At 42.9% G+C, this 20,378-nt stretch overlaps 1 protein-coding gene across 2 annotated transcripts in view; it reads right to left on the reverse strand.

The window, feature by feature from the left end:
* Nucleotides 1-1,088: 1,088 nt before the first annotated feature.
* RABGAP1 (RAB GTPase activating protein 1) overlaps nucleotides 1,089-20,378 on the reverse strand; it is a 131,743-nt gene continuing 112,453 nt past the window's right edge. For both annotated transcript variants that reach the window (XM_083161022.1, XM_083161023.1), the window contains 4 exons: nucleotides 20,151-20,234; nucleotides 9,859-9,930; nucleotides 8,024-8,224; nucleotides 1,089-5,924 (listed from right to left, as the gene is read on the reverse strand). In XM_083161022.1, coding sequence (XP_083017148.1) covers nucleotides 5,802-5,924; nucleotides 8,024-8,224; nucleotides 9,859-9,930; nucleotides 20,151-20,234 — 480 coding nt within the window. In that variant the 3' untranslated portion in view covers nucleotides 1,089-5,801. The remainder of the gene's footprint in view (nucleotides 5,925-8,023; nucleotides 8,225-9,858; nucleotides 9,931-20,150; nucleotides 20,235-20,378) is intronic.

Raw genomic sequence — 20,378 nt, forward strand, 5'->3', positions numbered from 1 at the left:
TGTGTGACATGAAAGAAGATCTGAAGAGACTTATTTTTATCATCGCATCTTTGCTATGAAACAATGACAACCAAAGATAATGAGAGATTGTCATGTTTGAAAAGGGAAACAGACTGAAGATGTTTAAGCAGAATGTTTATCAGTTATAAATACTTGTTTATGGCACATTTTGAAAATAAAATTTTTAGCACCATCTTAAAAAATCTGTTCTATTTTAGTTATAGTGAAATCATTTTTTTCAAGTAGTTAAAGATTTAGGTAGTTCACTGGCATTTATACCAGATTCAGAGATGTACCTGATGGTTTAAGTTAATCTGATGTTTGTGGGACTGCGCTTGCTTAAAATGAGTGCCGGGTGAATGTTCAGCCCCCCCCCCCCCCCCCAAAGGTATTCAGGAGAATTATGTTCTACAAAATCCAGTGTGTCGCCCTTTTATTTATAGCCGTTATCTGCCGTGTTGGACATAGATTTCCTGGCCCTTGCAGATGGGATCCGGTGGCCAGCATGAGTATGCCGAGGTGTGCTCAAGGAGACCGACGGGGGGTAATTCGATGCTGTGTATTCGGACACAGCACTCAAATCAGCACCTGCTTTCTACAGATGTCTAGAATAAGGTCCTTAGTATGAACTGATAAATAGCATCCACACATAGGAATGCCACCACTTTTGCTTTGAATTTTGGTTTAATAGTTGGCATCGGCCAGTGCATACACACTTGCCAATGGCAACGGTGGTGGTGGGGGGGGAGGAATCTGGAGCCATGCTGCATTCTGCATAAGGGGCTTTGTTAACTATCTGCTACCTCGTTTGTACATGCAGAACAGGGTTGGGCAATGGTTGCACTCCAGCTGCTGCTAAACTGCATAATTTTACTATCAGGGCATGCTAAGGTATGACACGGGATGCATCTTCCACCGGAACTAGGCATGGTTTATTGACCACCTGTGCATTAAACTGAAGGGTGGAGCGCAGCTTCTATTTCTCACCTACTGAGCCTCCACTGCTACTGTACTTGCCTATAGAAAATCATCATCGCCTGCCCAAATCCTTACTTTCTTTCACAACACATCCTGGGAAATAACATAAATGAAAACATTTTTCAGCTTTATTTACACATTTTGCCATACAACATTAGCCATTGGAATTGGGCAACGGTTATGAAAATTAATTGTAAAAAGAAAAGAAAGAAAAATGAGTCTAAAACTGGGTACACACTATATGATGTGAAAACGACAATGTGGTCAGCAATTTCCCATGAACTCCTGGTCAAACGATACAGTGCGTGCACACATCTTTAAAACAACCAAAGATATGTAGTCAGTGCCCTTGTCCAGGAGTTGGCAGTCATTGGCAATCTCCTAATATTGAGCTGCATGTTTGGACAAAAGAGAATGTCATTGCCGAAGCGCTGGACTGCGCATAAAGTGCGTACACACTATACAATGTTTACGATTAATCATTTTGAATCACCTTGTAAGGGTAAATTGTTCATAATATCGCATCGATTGTATCCAGCTTAACAGTGTAGGAATAATGATCATTCTTCTGAATACGCTGTAGCGCCACCTTTTGCTGCAATAACATCCATCAGTCTGTTTAGATTTAGTTTATTTTGTGGTGAGCGATCAACGGATCACTGTCAAGGTCCATCCACAGATTTTCTTCTGACGTTAGATCAGGGCTCTGGACAGTCACCTTCTTATACTTACGGAAGGTTGGTGAGGATTTTTTTTTTCTCTAAAACTAGAGAAAATCTTTAGGGGGAAATGTAATAGGGCGAGAGAATCAGAAAGTGAGAGATTTGGTGATAAATCTCCAGGTTTTTTTTAAAGCGGCAATCATTTACACGGCAAAATCGAACTGGTCTTGCAATGTAAATGATTACCGCTTTTAAAAAAACCCGGAGATTTATCAAATTTCTCACTTTCTGATTCACCCTATTACATTTCACCCTTAAGGTCCATACACACTAGGCTACTATGCCCAGCGTGTATGGACAGCGATGATGTGCAGGGAAAGCTTTCCCGACGATGTTGCGGGAGCGCGCAGCAGCGCTCACCGCCAGGCCATACACACTGGGCGGCTTTGAGCTGAAAGCCGCTCAAACCTGCTGTTGTGAGCGACTTTCAGCTCAAAGTCGCCCAGTGTGTATGGGCCTTTAATTTCAACTTTGAAAGGAAAGGGACAAGGACCATCACGGCTGTTCTCACCTGTAGGCCTTGTACATGCAGGTACTTAAAAAATCCAAGTTACATCAGGCAGAGGTGGAATTTAAAATGCATTTGCGAGTGTCATAAGAGCAGATGGTACATGGTCAGGGGTGCCCGCTATGCACAAGGCTGGTAAAGGAAAGACGTGTTGGAATAGATTTTTTTTCTTTTTGCCGTTAACATTGCTTGCATTAAACTACAACTGTGGGTTTGCTTTGCTTTCAGATAATCATAGTCTAGTGCTAGCATGACAATGTCTATGTCTTAAACCGCAAATATATTTTTATGGTTACAAGAAAGTATAAAATGCAAGGGCAGGAATGTCTCTACTGAGCACCCTCGGTTTCCGTTGCAGTGCTATACAACCACAATTCATTAGTTATAATAAACTTACAAGTGAACAAGATCTGGATCATGCAGAAGTCTCTTTTCTTCTTTTAAACATGTATTTTTTTCCATAACCATAATAAAGCTCTGCTTCCCTCTAAAGCAGCATCTAGTGACCGTATCTGATACAAAACGCATGACGCTCATTTACAGCGAAATCTACTAGGGGTGTACAACAGGTTTTCGGATGTGCAGTGCATAGGTAAAGTAGAGATAATCTGACTGTCTGGTTGTAAACCGTAATGTGACAAACTCTTGTGAAAGCAGGGGAGCTTAACAGAGGCTACTGGACAGCCATGACCTTCTACGCCTACAAGAGTGGTTTACGACAGCAGGAGAGATTTGGACAACTGATAGATGTTTTTGGAGAGGAAGAACCATCCTGAACCACCGTGTTTGAGTGTTTCGCAGAATGTCGCCACTTGTGCTGCACAGTCACTGGGGACTGGTATACCAACCAATGCCTGCAAGCCATTTCCAAGCATGGTGCCCTACTACATCCCAACAATGCACCTGCCCATAATTCCAGTGCCTCCACAATGCTGCCATGTATGTGCTGTCTGCTGACTACACGTGTGATGTGATGGGTTATGGTTTGTAAATATAATACTTTCTGTGCATCCAAAAACTTTTCACCAACCTCTCTATACTTAGAGTTTTAAAAGGTGCTTAAATTTATTGTATTTCATGGATACTTTTGAACAAAAAATTCCCTCCCCGTCCATTGAAAGCACAATGCATCCCCTAATTGATTACTTCCCATGTCTTAGGCTGTGAATGATGCGCTGGGTTAATCAGATAGGTTACAACAAACGCTCATCTTTAAAATTCTCTATACGCAACATATACGGTAGATGGGAGATCGCGAGCGCAGGAATGAGGGCAGCGTGCTTAGAACTCAACGCCACAGAAATACTCTGGTTAATGTGTTTGGCACATAACCATTATCAGGTTGCATGTGCAATCAGGTTATAGACCGCACTAACAGGCACTAGTGAAGCGGTTCCGGTGGTGAGCCTCACTGCAATCTCATTATTTGTCCAACCGTGTGTGTGTGTATACAACATGAACAAGTCGCTCTGACCAAGCAGTAGGATTACTAACTGTGTGAAATAAAACCAAATGAAAACTGCACCAAGATTCACCGTTTCCTGTGTTTGCCACTTTGTCTTTGCCAAACTTTCAAAATACACAGTGTTCATGTCTTTAATGCTCTGAAAGAACGAAGCAGAGCATTCCGTTGTCCAATTGAATAGTACTTTATATATTTTAGGTCATCGGTTATACACACTGCACCTACGCCAGGACTATTTGCACACTTCTGAATTTTCTTATGTTTAAAATAAGACAATTGTAGCGGGTCTGGGGTGGAAATATTAGCAATTCATTATGGTTTTTTAGATAAAACTTTTACAGTAGCTAGGAAAAAAAAAATGATATACAAAATAAACCAAACTTTTTATATACTGTATATATACACATACCAGTGCCTTAGTGTAACCTGCTTATATCTCAACACGATCATTGTTGCAATAAACGCCAGCAAAATGCAAACAAGTATAAATTAAACAAAAAAAAAAAGTATACATATAAAAAAAAAAAAGTACACAATGCAAAACTGCGATTCTACATCGGACTTCTACACAACAAAAATACTCCAAGGAATGACACATGCTTTGTGTTTTAGCACCTAAAGTGCGGACCCCCACGCTGCTTGTTGACTTGCCCCAGGCAGTGGAGGCAATTTGATAACGACTTGCTAGAAGCAGAAAAAAAACCTTCGGTCTATTCCGAAAATTGCTGGAGATGGAACAAAGCCCTCAGTGTAGGATGATTTTTTTCCTCTGCACAATCCAAAATCACTTTGGAAATCGTGTGAGGTATCCAATAAATTGCAGCACAGGCAGACAAGGAGTTACCAGATGAACCAGTTTTATATAAATTCTAGAACAGCAGTTGTGAGGCATGAAATGGACAAATATACACCTCCAGAAAGACAGATAGACAGGTGGCTTTAAACAAAGGTAAGAGAGAAGAGCACAACGCTCTGTTCAGAGCTGTAACAGACGGGCTGCTCTCAGGACGCCCCTGCTGCTTCACAATGACCATTTTAGTATCTGTACAATACAACGGAGACGGGGGATGTGAAACAAGGATAACCGCCAAGTTGAACAGTGTAGACATTGTGGTTGCAAACGGGCATCTGCCACTATAGAAGGGATACTGTACTAAGTTGGCGTTACTCAACCTCAACACGATGTGTAACAGTCGCCTGCTCTAGACATGAGGTTAGCACGAGAGGCCCATTTCATCCTGTGATTCTTCCCATGTGAATATAGAGCTAAACATTGCGTCTTCCGGCTGTAAAAATAAATGCATTCCTACTTGGTATTTACGTGATGGATGGTTAGAAAGTCGTACCTTCCATTTTGTTCTTATAAGTTGGATGTTTCGGTACAGAATAACGGTTGACAGAAGACCTCAGTTTATGCCGATACAATATCTCAGTGGTAGACCGGTCCAACTTCCCTTGTTATAGGTATTTTACGCTTCTATGAAGCCACCGATAACTTAAGGAGCGGATATGGTCAATAATGCATTTCAGGTCCCCTGGGCAATCACCTGGAGATGTAAGGAACGAGGGCAGCAATATCCCGAAACAGAACACATTTTGATATTAATTGGTAAGTAGTTGATGACGTAGACGTGAAGATACATTGAGAATGCTCGTTGACGTAGAGTCCTCGCCCCGTGACTCCACAGCGTAGAGTTCCTTGTGTAAGCTCAATCACATGAAATCTAAAACTATCTTGCATATACAGAAGCCTAGTTGCCTCTGACTTCAATTATATTTTAAAAATGATTTGTTGTCATAGATCATTTAAAAACAGCAAAATGGAACCCACGGTGCGTTGTGCGGATCATTGAAGGCTGCGGTATTTTCACTTTGCCAACAGCCTCTCTTCACCATCTTCAGCACAGTTAGTGTTGGGATCCATTCTACATGGACTGCGAAAGTATTAGTAGGGGTCAGAGCGGACTATTCTTACAGGTGACTTGACAAGCGCTGACCTACTACCATTCTGTACTCCTGGACCCCTTACATATAGGCAAACCAAAATATCTGTCCAGGGAAAGGCAACAGAAGGTATTATGTTTTTCTCTTTTTTTTTAGAAAGACTTCATATCGATAGATGGGGGTGTTAAGAGGTCTCTTTCCCTTGCACTCCAGTCGCTGTTTTTATGGAGCTGATGGTCCTGTTGAACCAGGTCTTCTTCGCAGCTTGCACTTCGTTTAGGGCAAGACCAAGATGATGCTCCAAATCCTGTAACATAGAAGCCACATAAAACAGCAGTTAGAACCTTGACCTCGCTTACGATTTACTCTGAAAAGACCAAGCTAAATCCAGCGCCACCATTTACATTTTCATATACGGTTGGAACCTTCCACATTTCTAGGAAAAGTTAAATGGCCCTGGAAGATTTCTCCTCCGAGGAATGTAACTAGCTGACAAGACAACCCAACACCTTTAGGACACACTCAGTGGCTTCTGGGACAGGATACATCAGTTGCTGCCTCCTTAGCTGCTAACTGGAAACCTGTGCAGAGCGTTTGATCGTTTGGGAACTAGCCGCACTACCCAAGCTCCGTCCCTGCCATAATTAATGTCAGAAGAAATGTCATCATTCTCCAAACAACAGTTTCTTTGTTTTAATCCAGAGTATCAGGACCCAAATATGGCTCTGATCACCTATTCTGCACAATCTATTAATTTTTAATCATGTTTAAAATATTCTGAAAGTATGTAGAAAATCATCAATTCGCTAGTAATGATCTGTTATGGTATAATAAAAAACTGAGCCAAATCCAGCGAGTACAATGTGTGTCCAATATCAAACCGCTTTAGCACAGCTGCCGTCACAGGCGGTATAAACACCAGGGAGGAGACCACTGACCTGGGCCCCTCCCACTCTCCAACTCTAAAACTTCTCATGCAACAACAACTGAAGGTCAACATGGACTGAAGGTTGACACCAGAATTAGGTCAACAATGGGAACGTCGACAGTCATTAGGTTGACACGAGCTTCTCACTGGTTTTTTTTAAGCCGACATGTGGTATTTCATGCCCTACCATCCACTACGGTGTGGTGGGAGAATAAAATAGTGTGCCGAGTCACGCGAGGGTACGCGGTACACTTAGACTGTCGACATTCTGGACAAAAAAAGTGAGAGAACTTATGTCACCCTTTTGACATTGTCGACCTTACCCATATCAACTTTGTTTTAGGTGTCCAATGACCCATACCCCTACTTGATCTTCCACTCATTTTCACTGAAACTACTCTCCCATGTTTCCTCTGCCCCTAAACTGCTCGGGCTGAACATTTCTACAACCGAAATCCAGCTGTCGTCCTAAATCAATGCATTTCCAGCCACCATAAATGGTCTTCAGCAAGTTGCTGAGAACCGCTGGAAGAAATCTCTCTTTGAAGCAAACGTCATCTACTATATACAGTAAGGCCTGGCCAACCAGGGGCTCTCCAGCTGCTGCTACACATCACAAGATTAGCATTTCCGAATAGCAGCGCTGTGAAAGGGCATGCTGGGACTTGTAGTTATACCAGCTAGCTCATTCGTCCATTATAGAACACTGCTCTTTCACTTGCTAAGCAAACACGACTCGCTTCTCTATGACCAATATTCTAACTCTCATCTCTGTGCAACGTTTAACTCCCTTTTCCTGGAAGCCCACGATTTCGCCACCTACTTTAAACACAAACCTGACACCATCTGACAAGATCTATTTTTATTCCAATCTCACCATCTACTACATTCAGGATCCCAATCTCAGTTCATGGTCTCAAATAGCAAATTGTTATAGGAAGTGGTATTTGTGCTCCTGCTTATCATTAAAATGAACCATTTTCTAGAAGTAGCAACTCTGTAAGGAACACAAAGACAATACACAACAGCATAAAAAATGAATCTTGGTATACAGTATGCTACAGATAGCAGCGAGTGATCCCCCAATTCAATTGTAATGTAAAATTTAATGGTGATTTAGATTCAATGCTGCCCGTAACTTACACATCTTTTGGTGTGTGTGTGTGTGTGTGTGTGTGTGTGTGTTTGTGGGGGGGGGGGGGGGTTATGCTGAGGAACTGGCGGGGTCAGCGGTGGCAGCAGAATTGTTTAAAACACTGGGCAGCCCTCTTATTGGCTGAGATATCTCAGCTCACACAACATACAAATAGATCACATCTGGTGTAGAATCAGGTGATTGAAAAACCGGACATACCTTATTGGAGGTAAGATAATCATGTCCGAAGGACAACCCGGTCCAGGTGAAAAAGAAATCACTGGGCGCAACACAAAATGCACCAAGGTCTGACACTCCTGTTGCTAATTCAGTAACAATTTACCTGTATTTTACACTCTGCTTCTACAAGCTGAAGCTTGGTCTGAGCCAGTTCCAGCTCCATTTCTCGTAGCTGGTTCTTGACACTCTCCTTCTCCTCATCTGTGTCCTCTTCGGTGGAGTTCTCCTTGATGGCACTGACCAATTTCACTCGGCCCTCTGTGTTAAAGAACTCTCTGCAGTGCTCACAGCCGTCCACCTTTTGCTATGTTGTGAAATAAAGTAGGGAACAATGACAATCCTCGCCATAGCTTCTCCTACAGTATAGATTTTTTTTCTATTTATATATACACAATTGCTAGTGTCAAGTTTTATTAGGTAGGAAATGACCCACTGAAACAGGACATCGATACATGTAAAAAAATAAAATAATGGTCTGATAAAGGTTATAGAGACCCGAAACGTTGACCCCACACTACAGTGTCTCTCATTAAGTTACCAGTCTGCCGGAATGTGTCCAGCTACCAGAGGTCTCATCCCCTTCATAGACAAAACGGGGCAGCACACCCCCAATATGACAATGATCCATATCAAATATACTTATCAGTCCAGAAGCTGATAGGCAGTAGCTGAAGACCGCAACATATTTTAAATCCATCTCTATGCCTCCAATCTCAACCTTGGTAACACCCTTGGTATTTTTTTAAATAATCTACCATCCCCCCTCTACCTTCTTTGCCCACAACAATACATGTTAAGATCTTTTATTCTTTCCAGGTATGTTTTGCGATGTAGGCCTTGCATTATTTAGTTGTTCTTTGCACACTCTAGTTTCTATACTTCTGGAGATATGGGGTGGGGGCGTGGGGTGTAATGCTATTGCTACGAAGGGTGTGTTGTTGCCGTCGTGTTTTAATGCTGGCAAAGGCACCTGAATTTGCACTCTTCCAGGACTAAAATCTAAAGCTGCCCATAGACGGTCCGTTCCCAGACCGTCCGTTCTGTACTATGAGATGCGCGCTACCGCGCATCTCATCGTACGGTACAAATAGTATTTGCTGCACATACTATTTGTACTAGCTGTTCATCACATCGCATGCACACTGCATGCACAAGGCATGCAATGCGGTGCGATGTGTACTATATAAGTCCCAAACGGATCCGTTAAATGGACAGCTTATGCTGCTGCAAAGTTTGTCCTCTGACCAGATGACTCACACCGGCAAGTTCATTGCACTTAATAGGACTGAACCCATGGTCTCCAGAACTCAGCACAGTATTACAGATGAGGCTGTACACCTATGACCTATACAATGGCATTCACTGATTGGATCAGCGTTGGGGAATTGTGGTGCTGACATATGGGTCTGAAACTATTTAATATCCTCTTGTCCTCATCTTCTTTTCCTCTACCAATCTATTCAGCATCGGTTACATTGGTACTGAACAGTAATACAGCATAGAACCATAACAGGTGTTCGAGGCACAAACTCTTACAGAGTAGACACCATTCTACATTTGTTCTGTAAGAAAGCATTGCATACAATTATATCTAGTGAGAAGAGATATATAAGAGATGTGTGATATCAATGACTTAGGTTCGGTGTCAGGTGAGAAAGGACGGCATACTGTAGACAGGACGACATTTATAAAGGACTGATAATGAACCGGTATTAGCGTATACAACTACTGCGGGAAGCACTATAAATATCAAAAGAATCTTTTTGGGGTTGTGGTGTTCATAGAGGAAGAAATGATTGTATCTGTACCGATGGTTCCTCAGACATCTAGCCGCCATACGCCATGCACTGGGCGGTCCCTGACGTGAGAGTGCTGGCACGTACCGTGCTATCATCGGGCATCTTTATTGTAGTTCTGTCAATAAGACGATGAACTTACCCTGATTTTCTCAATTTCAGCTTTGTTAGAAGACTGCTGCTTTTCTAGACGGTCGCTCAGCTGGGAACAGATCTAAAAACGAACAAAGAATTGGCTTGTAACTAAAGGCAATTGACTTTATAATCAGTACATGGTTTTGGTTTGATCAATGCACAAACCCAACTGATAATTAAGTGCTAATGATCAAACCAAGATTAAGCACCAGTGTTGACCTTAACCGGCGAGATATCAATTTAGCCCTATTAAACATTACAGAGTTTATCAATTTAGCAGGAATCCCTAAAACGAGGCACTTCGGGTGCTTATATTCCTGGGGCCTGATTTACATTCATGAGATACTTTTTGCCAAAGCATTCATAGGCTAGATCAGTGGTTCCCAAACTGTGTGCCATGGGACACTTGCAAAGGTGCCTTGGAATGGTGATCCAGGACCAATTCCAATTATTAATGGTCATATTAATAGGCAAATCCAGGGATGGTGGCTGCCAGTCTAGTCCCTCGTCACATAAGTGAATATAAACACAATTTAGGAATGCCGTAAAATAAAATCGGAAATTTTTTTTTTGTTCTTTAACGGAGATGAGGATCTCCACATAAACTTGTTGCTTTCGCAAGTTAAGCATAAAAAAACGGTACTTATATGTTAGTTGGGCGCCCACTAAGCTATTTGCTTAGTTTTCCGCGTCCGCTCGCCACGCTTCGGGATCGCCACATTATATAAAATCAACTCCACGCCGACATGGATAGTGGGGGTATGAGCGTACTAACTATAGTGGGCGCCCAACTAACATAAGTGCCTAAAATACTCATTGGCCCAGCTGCATTCTGACCGTGAGCTAAAACAGGGCTCCTACAAAGTATGCAAATAACTGCTTGCATACTTCGCATGAGCAGAAATTAGCAAAGGTGGCTCTCGTGTATTTGCCTTTTTCAGCAGAGCCCCAATCTAGTTAGTTAACTGAATCCCTGCCTAAATTCCACACTGATAGATATCTGATCCAATACCATATTTATTCAATATTTCCCCTTGAAATCCAGAACCCCCCTGATCATGGACACATACAAAACGATTGAGTAAACAATCAGAGGTTTTTTTTCAATCGCTCTGTGTGGCCATGATCAGGCTGCGACCTCCCCTCCCCCCGCTGGCAGATGAAGAGAGGCCGGCGGTGGAAAAATCTCCTGCCTGTCAACTGCCTTTCTCTCAGTCTGCCAGTATTGGAGGCGCCAGGGAAGCTGCTGAAGATACCGGTGCTGGCACATGGCTACACCGTTCATCATGCCTACACATGTAACGATGTGGCCATGATCCTGCGGGATGCGGCGTTCATGTATCTGCCTGCTGATGGGATCAGCAGGTTCGATGAACGACCCATGGATACCTGCATTGGATCATCATCAAGCCCACACACGGTAATTGTTTTAATGGTTAGCCGGAAACGGTCATATCATTTAAAGAATCTTACCGTGTGCGCGCACCTTTAGAGCGGTGACAACTTCATATGTGGTCAATAGTAGACATCACACAGAAGCTAGTTGGCCTGTCCTCAAGATGATCCTTCAGTGGGTTCCATCTAATTAGATCATCTGATACGTATGTTTGACTACCTTAAGGCTCTAACGTTTTGCCTTCAATTTTTACTTCCTTAAAAGTGAATCTCTATTAAATTGCGGCTTTAGAAAGTACAATCGTAATGCAAAAGGAAAAAAGTTACCATACATTTGATTATTTTAAACTACTGATGAAATTGTCACCACCACCTGCGTGTTCGTAGCATAACGACATTTTTGCCTTTTCAGACCAAAAGGCGAATCGCTTTAGAAGAACTCTAATGTAGAAATTGTAGGGTTTTTAAATTCGCTATTAAAAGCACAATGGTATTCAGTAAACATCCAGCACACACGTTCCCTTCTGACAGGTCTGACTAAACACCCACTGTTAGCCTCGCCTCTAATACGCGCGCCGCCTCGACTCTCCTGCCGTTACCAGTCACAACAGTTGGCTGCAATTACTACAAGAGAAAAAAAATGGTAATTACTTTATCAAGCTTCTGTTTTCGGTATGGTGATTATATTTTACAGGTCGATATGGCTGTGAAAATTAAATTATATACTTTATTAGTGGATAATATATATTTATATATATATATGACTTAAAGCAGTGAGGCGCCTCTTAAAAAGGAATCTTAGAATGTATGCTGTAATCTGTCGTCAGCATTCCCAACATTCCGCAGATATGGACGTAAATCTCTCTGGGACATGTGCTTATGTAGATAGGGAACAGATCAGGTTTATGGCACTTTAAATCACGTACAGTGTGTGGATCTGGAGAGCAACAGATTTAGGATTTATTTACAGCTACTTATATAACGCAGCAGATTCCGTTACAGTTTCTTATATAGCGAGGCAGATTCCGTTACAGCGTCTTATATAGTGCAGCATATTCCGTTACAGCGTCTTATATAGTGCAGCAGATTCCGTTACAGTGTCTTATATAGTGCAGCATATTCCGTTACAGCGTCTTATATAGCGCAGCAGATTCCGTTACAGCGTCTTATATAGCGCAGCAGATTCCGTTACAGTGTCTTATATAGCGCAGCAGATTCCGTTACAGCGTCTTATATAGCGCAGCAGATTCCGTTACAGCGTCTTATAAAGTGCAGCAGATTCCGTTACAGCGTCTTATATAGCGCAGCAGATTCCGTTACAGTGTCTTATATAGTGCAGCAGATTCCGTTAGTGTCATATAGCGCAGCAGATTCCGTTACAGCGTCTTATATAGCGCAGCAGATTCCGTTACAGTGTCTTATATAGCGCAGCAGATTCCGTTACAGTGTCTTATATAGCGCAGCAGATTCCGTTACAGCGTCTTATAAAGTGCAGCAGATTCCGTTACAGCGTCTTATATAGCGCAGCAGATTCCGTTACAGTGTCTTATATAGCGCAGCAGATTCCGTCACAGCGTCTTATATAGCGCAGCAGATTCCGTTACAGCGTCTTATATAGCGCAGCAGATTCCGTTACAGCGTCTTATATAGCGCAGAAGATTCCGTTACAGCTTCTTATATAGAGCAGCAGATTCCGTTACAGCGTCTTATATAGAGCAGCAGATTCCGTTACAGCGTCTTATATAGCGCAGCAGATTCCGTTACAGCGTCTTATATAGCGCAGCAGATTCCGTTACAGCGTCTTATATAGAGCAGCAGATTCCGTTACAGCGTCTTATATAGCTCAGCAGATTCCGTCACAGCGTCTTATATAGCGCAGCAGATTCCGTCACAGCGTCTTATATAGCGCAGCAGATTCCGTTACAGCGTCTTATATAGCGCAGCAGATTCCGTTACAGCGTCTTATATAGCGCAGCAGATTCCGTAACAGCGTCTTATATAGCGCAGCAGATTCCGTTACAGCGTCTTATATAGCGCAGCAGATTCCGTTACAGCGTCTTATATAGCGCAGCAGATTCCGTTACAGCATCTTATATAGCGCAGCAGATTCCGTTACAGCATCTTATATAGCGCAGCAGATTCCGTTACAGCATCTTATATAGCGCAGCAGATTCCGTTACAGCGTCTTATATAGCGCAGCAGATTCCAATACAGCGCCTTATATAGCGCAGCAGGTCCCGTTACAGTGTCTTATATAGTGCAGCAGACTCCGTTACAGTGTCTTATATAGCGCAGCAGATTCCGTTACAGTGTCTTATATAGCGCAGCAGATTCCAATACAGCGCCTTATATAGCGCAGCAGGTCCCGTTACAGTGTCTTATATAGTGCAACAGACTCCGTTACAGTGTCTTATATAGCGCAGCAGATTCCGTTACAGTGTCTTATATAGCGCAGCAGATTCCAATACAGCGCCTTATATAGCGCAGCAGGTCCCGTTACAGCGTCTTATATAGCGCAGCAGATTCCGTTACAGTGTCTTATATAGCGCAGCAGATTCCGTTACAGTGTCTTATATAGCGCAGCAGATTCCAATACAGCGCCTTATATAGCGCAGCAGGTCCCGTTACAGTGTCTTATATAGTGCAGCAGACTCCGTTACAGTGTCTTATATAGCGCAGCAGATTCCGTTACAGTGTCTTATATAGCGCAGCAGATTCCGTTAGTGTCTTATATAGCGCAGCAGATTCCGTTACAGCGTCTTACATAGCGCAGCAGATTCCGTTACAGCGTCTTATATAGCGCAGCAGGTTCCGTTGCGCTTTACAATTGGAAACAACAGTGAATAAACAAACTGGGTAACAACAGACAGACTTGGAGGTAGGAGGGCCCTGCTCGCAAGCTTACAGTCTATGGGGATAATAGGAGGGATACATAAGGATAGGATTCCATAGCATGGCAGTCCCATCAGATTACAGGACAGTCCTGATGGGATGCAATTAGATATGAATGCTACTGGAGGTTGTGTGGGGTTCCTGAATATGATAAGCTGCCTGAAGAGGTGAGTTTTCAGGGAACGCTGGAAAGTTTGGAGGCTAGAGGAGAGTCTCAGTGTGTGTGGAAGGGCATTAGATAAGGTGGGTGCTGCCCAACAAAAATCCTGCAAGTGTAAGTGGGAGCAAGTAATGAGTGTGGATGAGAGGCGCAGATCCTGTGCAGAGCGGAGAGGTCGGGTGGTGATATATTTTGAGATAAGCGAAGAGATAGAAGTCAGTGTAGTCAGATTAAGCACAAAATAAAGTACTAAAATAAAGCATCTGCTGTTACTGACTGCTATAGATACACAGTCCACTATCTGCGAATCAAACTGAAGGTATGGATTTAGGAGAACATCAAAATAAAGGTGCCCATACACGTACCAATTACCAGGTACTTTTTGTGCTAAAATAGCATCCCATCCCATGCACAACATATGCACAACGATGCTATTTTAGCACAAAAAGTACCGGGTAATTGGTACGTGTATGGGCACCTTAACAGTTCCCTCGTTGCTTAATTTAGTCAACAACTTGGAATGGACAGCAGAATTCTGTATACGAAATGTTTCCTTTGAGTACCTAGTAACAGATTACACTTGCAGAAAATGATACAAAGTCATTGCACGCTACTTCCAGTATCAAATCATCAATCACTGAGGAGGTTTTTTTTTATCTAGTTGGAACAATTGATATTGTTCTATTTGTTACTTTACAAAATAAGTTCTTAGAATTCTCCTGGTTACTACAATCGCTATGTAGTATTCATTCATTGTAAACAAGCGCTGCTCCTATTGTATATATCTTTGCCTGGTTCTCTATAGGGATTGACTACCCCTATTTCTAGCAGCTGCTCCTTGGGGAACAACTCGTACCTAGGCGCCCGTAGCTTTTTCCTCAAAGAATCAGATCCTTCTTTTACACACACACATGTAAGGTTGCTCAGAGATCACCTTAGATGTGCTTGGACATGCTGAAGGAAGTGGGCGGGCACCTGACATGCTGTGATGTCAGATACCCGCACTTGGCTCCCACGTCACCGGGCGATTTCCATGGGAACGCATGAGATGCTGGGCGTTCCCATGGGAGAGTTCCCCAGCCCGCCGCCCGCAATGTTGGGTTTGCACCCGGCTAAAAATCTGTGTGCATGTACCCGGCACCAGCGGCGTAACTATAGCACCGCAGCCCCCGCCACCGCGCGGAGAGGGGGGGGGGGGCGCTGTGCATGTGGGGGCGCCGGTGCTATAGTTAACCCCCCCCCCCCAATCCCCCGCAGACTTACCTATCGCGCTGGTCACGGCGGCTCCGTTCTTCTGCTGAGTACCACCACAAAATGGCCGCCCCCATATAGCACACAGTTCTCTGAAACTGTCTGCTGTATGGGGGCGGCCATTTTGTGGTGGTCCTCAGCAGAAGAACGGAGCCGCCGGAACCAGCGCGATAGGTAAGGCTGTGGGGGATTGGGGGGGGTTTGCTTAGGCGGCAGGGCAGGGGTGCTTGGCGGGACGGCGGGGGGGCACCCAACGTAGCTACGCCACTGCCCGGCACATGACCATTTCAAAAACACTGCGCTCCCATGCAAGCGTACAGACCTGAATACGGTCCATAGTACAATTCTGCAAAGGCTCCAAAGGGAATGATGTACATCCGACAAGAGATCAGAAGCCAGTTATGTTTTGCCCGTGAATACGTATCCTCCTCGCCTTCAGTAATGTCCCACTGTAGACTACTCCGGCAGAAGTCAGTACACGACGTATGAGTGACAAAGCCCAATACACCCAATCTAATCATATTCTACATTCTTGCAAGTAAAACAAAAACAGAACCTACTGTGGGAGCTTCCATTTAAACTACTTGGGAAGAAAACATCTGACAACCTGACGGCAGGCGTGTCCTTATTTACAACACAGCAATCCAGTTCCTTAAGGAATGAGCAAATACCACAAAAAAACAAAACAAAAAAAAACCTCTCCAATAAATAACCATCAAGTGAATCGTGAAATTCCGCATTAATCTCCTCTTCATACTTAATTATATTAATTTTAATAAAAAAAAAAAAAAAAAAAAAGGATGTACATAAGTGATCCTTCTATGGCTACATCGGATAACATTTGTCCTATGAGGTGAGCGGACTTATAGCTTCTGGCGCTATTTTGGCTTGTCATGACCACACACAGTCATCATGTTGGTTACATAACATCACTTGTAAGTCACGAGGTAAACTGGAAATTCTCTTTGCATTATTTTGGTGAGTTTATTTTTGTGTGTCTACCTACACACACACACACACACACACACACATATATTGTATAATGTTCTCTCAAAGTATATACAATGTACACACACACACACACACCCCTCTTTCATACATTAAAGCACCATCGGGCCCTTCTGAACGATATCTTTCAAAATAGCATCCAGTCTACATGCTCAGCGGGGTCCCAGTGACGTCGAATGATATCGTTAACTAAATTGCCAGTCCCGTGTGAATGGGGCTTTAGACTTAAGAACAAATATTTAATAAATAAATTAGATCAAATTCTATATACATCTCTAACATAAGTGACATGTATACTGGTTAATAATGACTACAAATGTTGCTAATATACAGTAATAAAGTTTCTAACTTTGTTTTGCCGTAGAGCATCTTCCATATGACATTCCTGAGCCCAGACCAACTTTTACGAGGCTACAGGGCATTATAAAATTTCAATTGAATAGTCCCCTCTATGTCCCGTCACTTTAGATGTAAAATTGAACAGGCATAAACAAAATAACTGCCCTCATAGCTTGAATGAAAGATAACAAAATGTTATATTTCTACAAGGGACAACTACCACAAGTAATGATAAAAAAAAGTGTGATTTTTTTTAAATCTAATTAAAACATCTAATGGTAATTTCCCATGACTAATACAGTAATTAGCAAAGAGGGGTGGGTAGAACTAGATTGCGAGACTGGTAACAGCAGAGCTATTTTTCTGCAGGCTCCAGCAGGAACTGTGGCCCTTATTCTAGTTCACTCTTTCTGACAAAATATTTCTTAGATGGACAAAACCATGTGCACTGCAGGTGAGGCAGGTGTAAAACCCCACCCAAATCTAATGATCTCTGCACAAGTAACACCTGCCTCACCTGCAGTGCACATGGTTTTGTCCATCTAAGAAATATTTGGTCAGAAAGAGTGAACTAGAATAAGGGCCACAGTTCCTGCTGGAGCCTGCAGAAAAATAGCCCTGGGTAACAGTAATAAATAGATAATTAATGTCTTTGATTATGTAAGTTTACCAGATGTGAATTTGTGGTCTATTAACATTTCTTTTGCATTTATTATTACAATTGAGAAATAGATCATAAAATATATACAAAAGCAGTTACAACTTCTCTTGCCTCTGCATTGTAATGCCGGCAACAGAAAGAATCATAATATCAGATGCTAATGTTTGGTAATAAATTACATAGGTAAAAAAAAATATCTTGGGAAAATAGGACGCGCTGTGTAATCTGTGACGTTAAATGTAGCATTGGATCAAATACACTATTAAAAAAAAAAAAAATACTATGAAATTGAATAGAATGCGGAATTAAAATAAGAATCTGAGGAGGATCCCTGGAGAAACGCGTTAGAAATCTGTGGCTACCGTGTCCACAATAAAGCGGGCGTGAATATAAATCAGTAACATCTGTGCCAGGAGAGCTCTCACTGTTAAACAATGGGAAGCTGGTGGGCGAGAAATAAACTTGTTATGTTTAGTTTGATTAAAGCACATTAAATTACAAGTAAAAAAGGGACATCAGTGCTAAAGCACAAAGTTCCGCTATGACAATACATGATAATTAGAGCAGAGTTTCCCAAACTCAGCCACTACAGTCTAGGTCAGGCATGTCCAACCTGCGGCCCTCCAGCTGTTGTGAAACTACAAGTCCCATCATGCCTTGCCACAGTTTTGCTATCAGGGAATGCTAAAACTATGGCAAGGCATGCTGGGATGTGTAGTTTCACAACAGCTGGAGGGCCGCAGGTTGGACATGCCTGGTCTAGGTTATAAGGATGTCCATGCTTGTGCACAGGTGACTTCATTAGTATCTCAGTCTATTTGAATTAACCATCTTGACTGAAGCATGGATATTACTGGCGGAGTTTGGGAAACTCCGAATTACAGGCTGTATCACAGAACAACTACAGTATTGTATTAAATAAGATCCTACTAACCAACATGTGCAACTTTTAGACAATTGGAGATCTTAGAACAACCATTGTTACATATACAGTTTATTTGCAATTAATCAGAATGTTAATGATAGATCTGATTTTTATGGTTTCTTTAAATGAATGCACATCTTTTGTAAGCTTCCCTGGGCCATGGACTAAAGGTTTCTGCAAAGTGCTGTGGAATATATACCTATAATCGATGTCTTACCATCTTTAACCACTAGAGGGCAGCACATACAGTAGTAACAACATCCATTTTTATTTTTATTTTATCACACAAATAAGCAAATTACACATTTCTTTAAAGAACTCTATGGCAGACATGATGTAGGAAAACAACCCTTGTTCAGATGAGACTTGCCAAACCCCCCAGAGTAATACTAAACCAAATTCATAAGAGGGCAATAGTGGAGCTGCCAAGGAGTTCTTAAAATAAATTAACACATGTAATATAATATGGGTGGGTGGGACGTTGAAAGGGGTAAAAACAATACAATCCAGCACTGATAAAAGCCTCGCTAAAAATAGATATTTATAGATTAACTGTCTCTACAGTGAGTCTAGGAGTAAAAAAAGTCCATGCCTTGGGGGGTCTCCACTGCTGCCCCCGTGAGCTCAGGGGGGTCTCCCACTGCTGCCCCCGTGAGCTCAGGGGGGTCTCCCACTGCTGCCCCGTGAGCTCAGGGGGGTGTCTCCACTGCTGCCCAGTGAGCTCAAGGGGGTGTCTCCACTGCTGCCCAGTGAGCTCAAGGGGGTCTCCACTGCTGGCCCGTGAGCTCAGGGGGCTTTAACCCAGTAATTTGCTTCTGGTGTGAATGGGGTATTAAGTGGGTACTCAATCTGTGCCGATATATCTCGACAGAGGTGATATCGGCACTCACCTATTCAATGCTGCTGTTAACGACAACGTTGAAGGGTATCAGATTCGACTTTTTTTTTAAAAGTCGGATCGGTTTCGTCAAAAACGGCCACGGATTGACGAATTCACAGCCTTTTTTCAACAATCCGACTGCCGAAAAGCGTCCCGGGGTGCTGGCTGCTGGGACTTCCTGACAGTCAGAATCGCGGAGTATATAGAAAACATGATTACACTTTGGGCTACAACTGACTGGCTGTTTTTAGATTTTTTTGTTTTTTATTCACCAAAGTCTCTGCTGATGAGCCTCCTCTAGCATCCTCAATAAGTGTCTGCTGTAAGGGGGCAGACATTTTGTCAGAGTTATTTCTGCCATTATCAGGTGCCAGCCTGGAGGAGAGCCGGAACCGTATATAAATATATCCGCAGGTCCCGGGCACACAGCCGGAGGCGGCAACAGCAATCAGCGCCAGCCGGGTAAGGCAGGGCTAGGGAAGCGCATCAATACCCCGCAGACCCCTGGCACCCACACTTACTCAGGGGTCTACAGGGCTATTGTCACGCCACTGGTTCCATCGCAGTATGATGCCAGTGTCACAAAATCAGACCCAATGGGGGATAGTTTAGTAGGAAAGTTGGACAAGACTTTAAAAAGACTTGGAAGACATGCTGATAAAGAGGACGCAAATACATTGTCAGTTCCAAGCGCCGGATTTACATACATGTCCGTACATACAAATACACTGCAAAGCTGCAAATAACGAACACCACAACACCATAAACAAACCACGAGACAGGCGTACCTGCTTATAGTCCCCAATGATAGAGTTGTTTTTCTTAATTTCAGACTCCGCTTTATCGAGTTCTCTGCGGCACATTTCCTTCAGCTGCAGAATGACACAAGAGAGAAATGGTTTCTCCAACAACCATCTATCCCCAATAAATATGGACGCAGGTGCCCCAATTATCACAGCATGTGTGGCACCACAACGACAGGGATAATGACCATGGCCTTATCCAAAATGCTAGGG

The sequence above is a fragment of the Crinia signifera genome, chromosome 9 (genome assembly GCF_055691185.1).
Source record: "Crinia signifera chromosome 9, ASM5569118v1, whole genome shotgun sequence".
Taxonomy (NCBI): domain Eukaryota; kingdom Metazoa; phylum Chordata; class Amphibia; order Anura; family Myobatrachidae; genus Crinia; species Crinia signifera.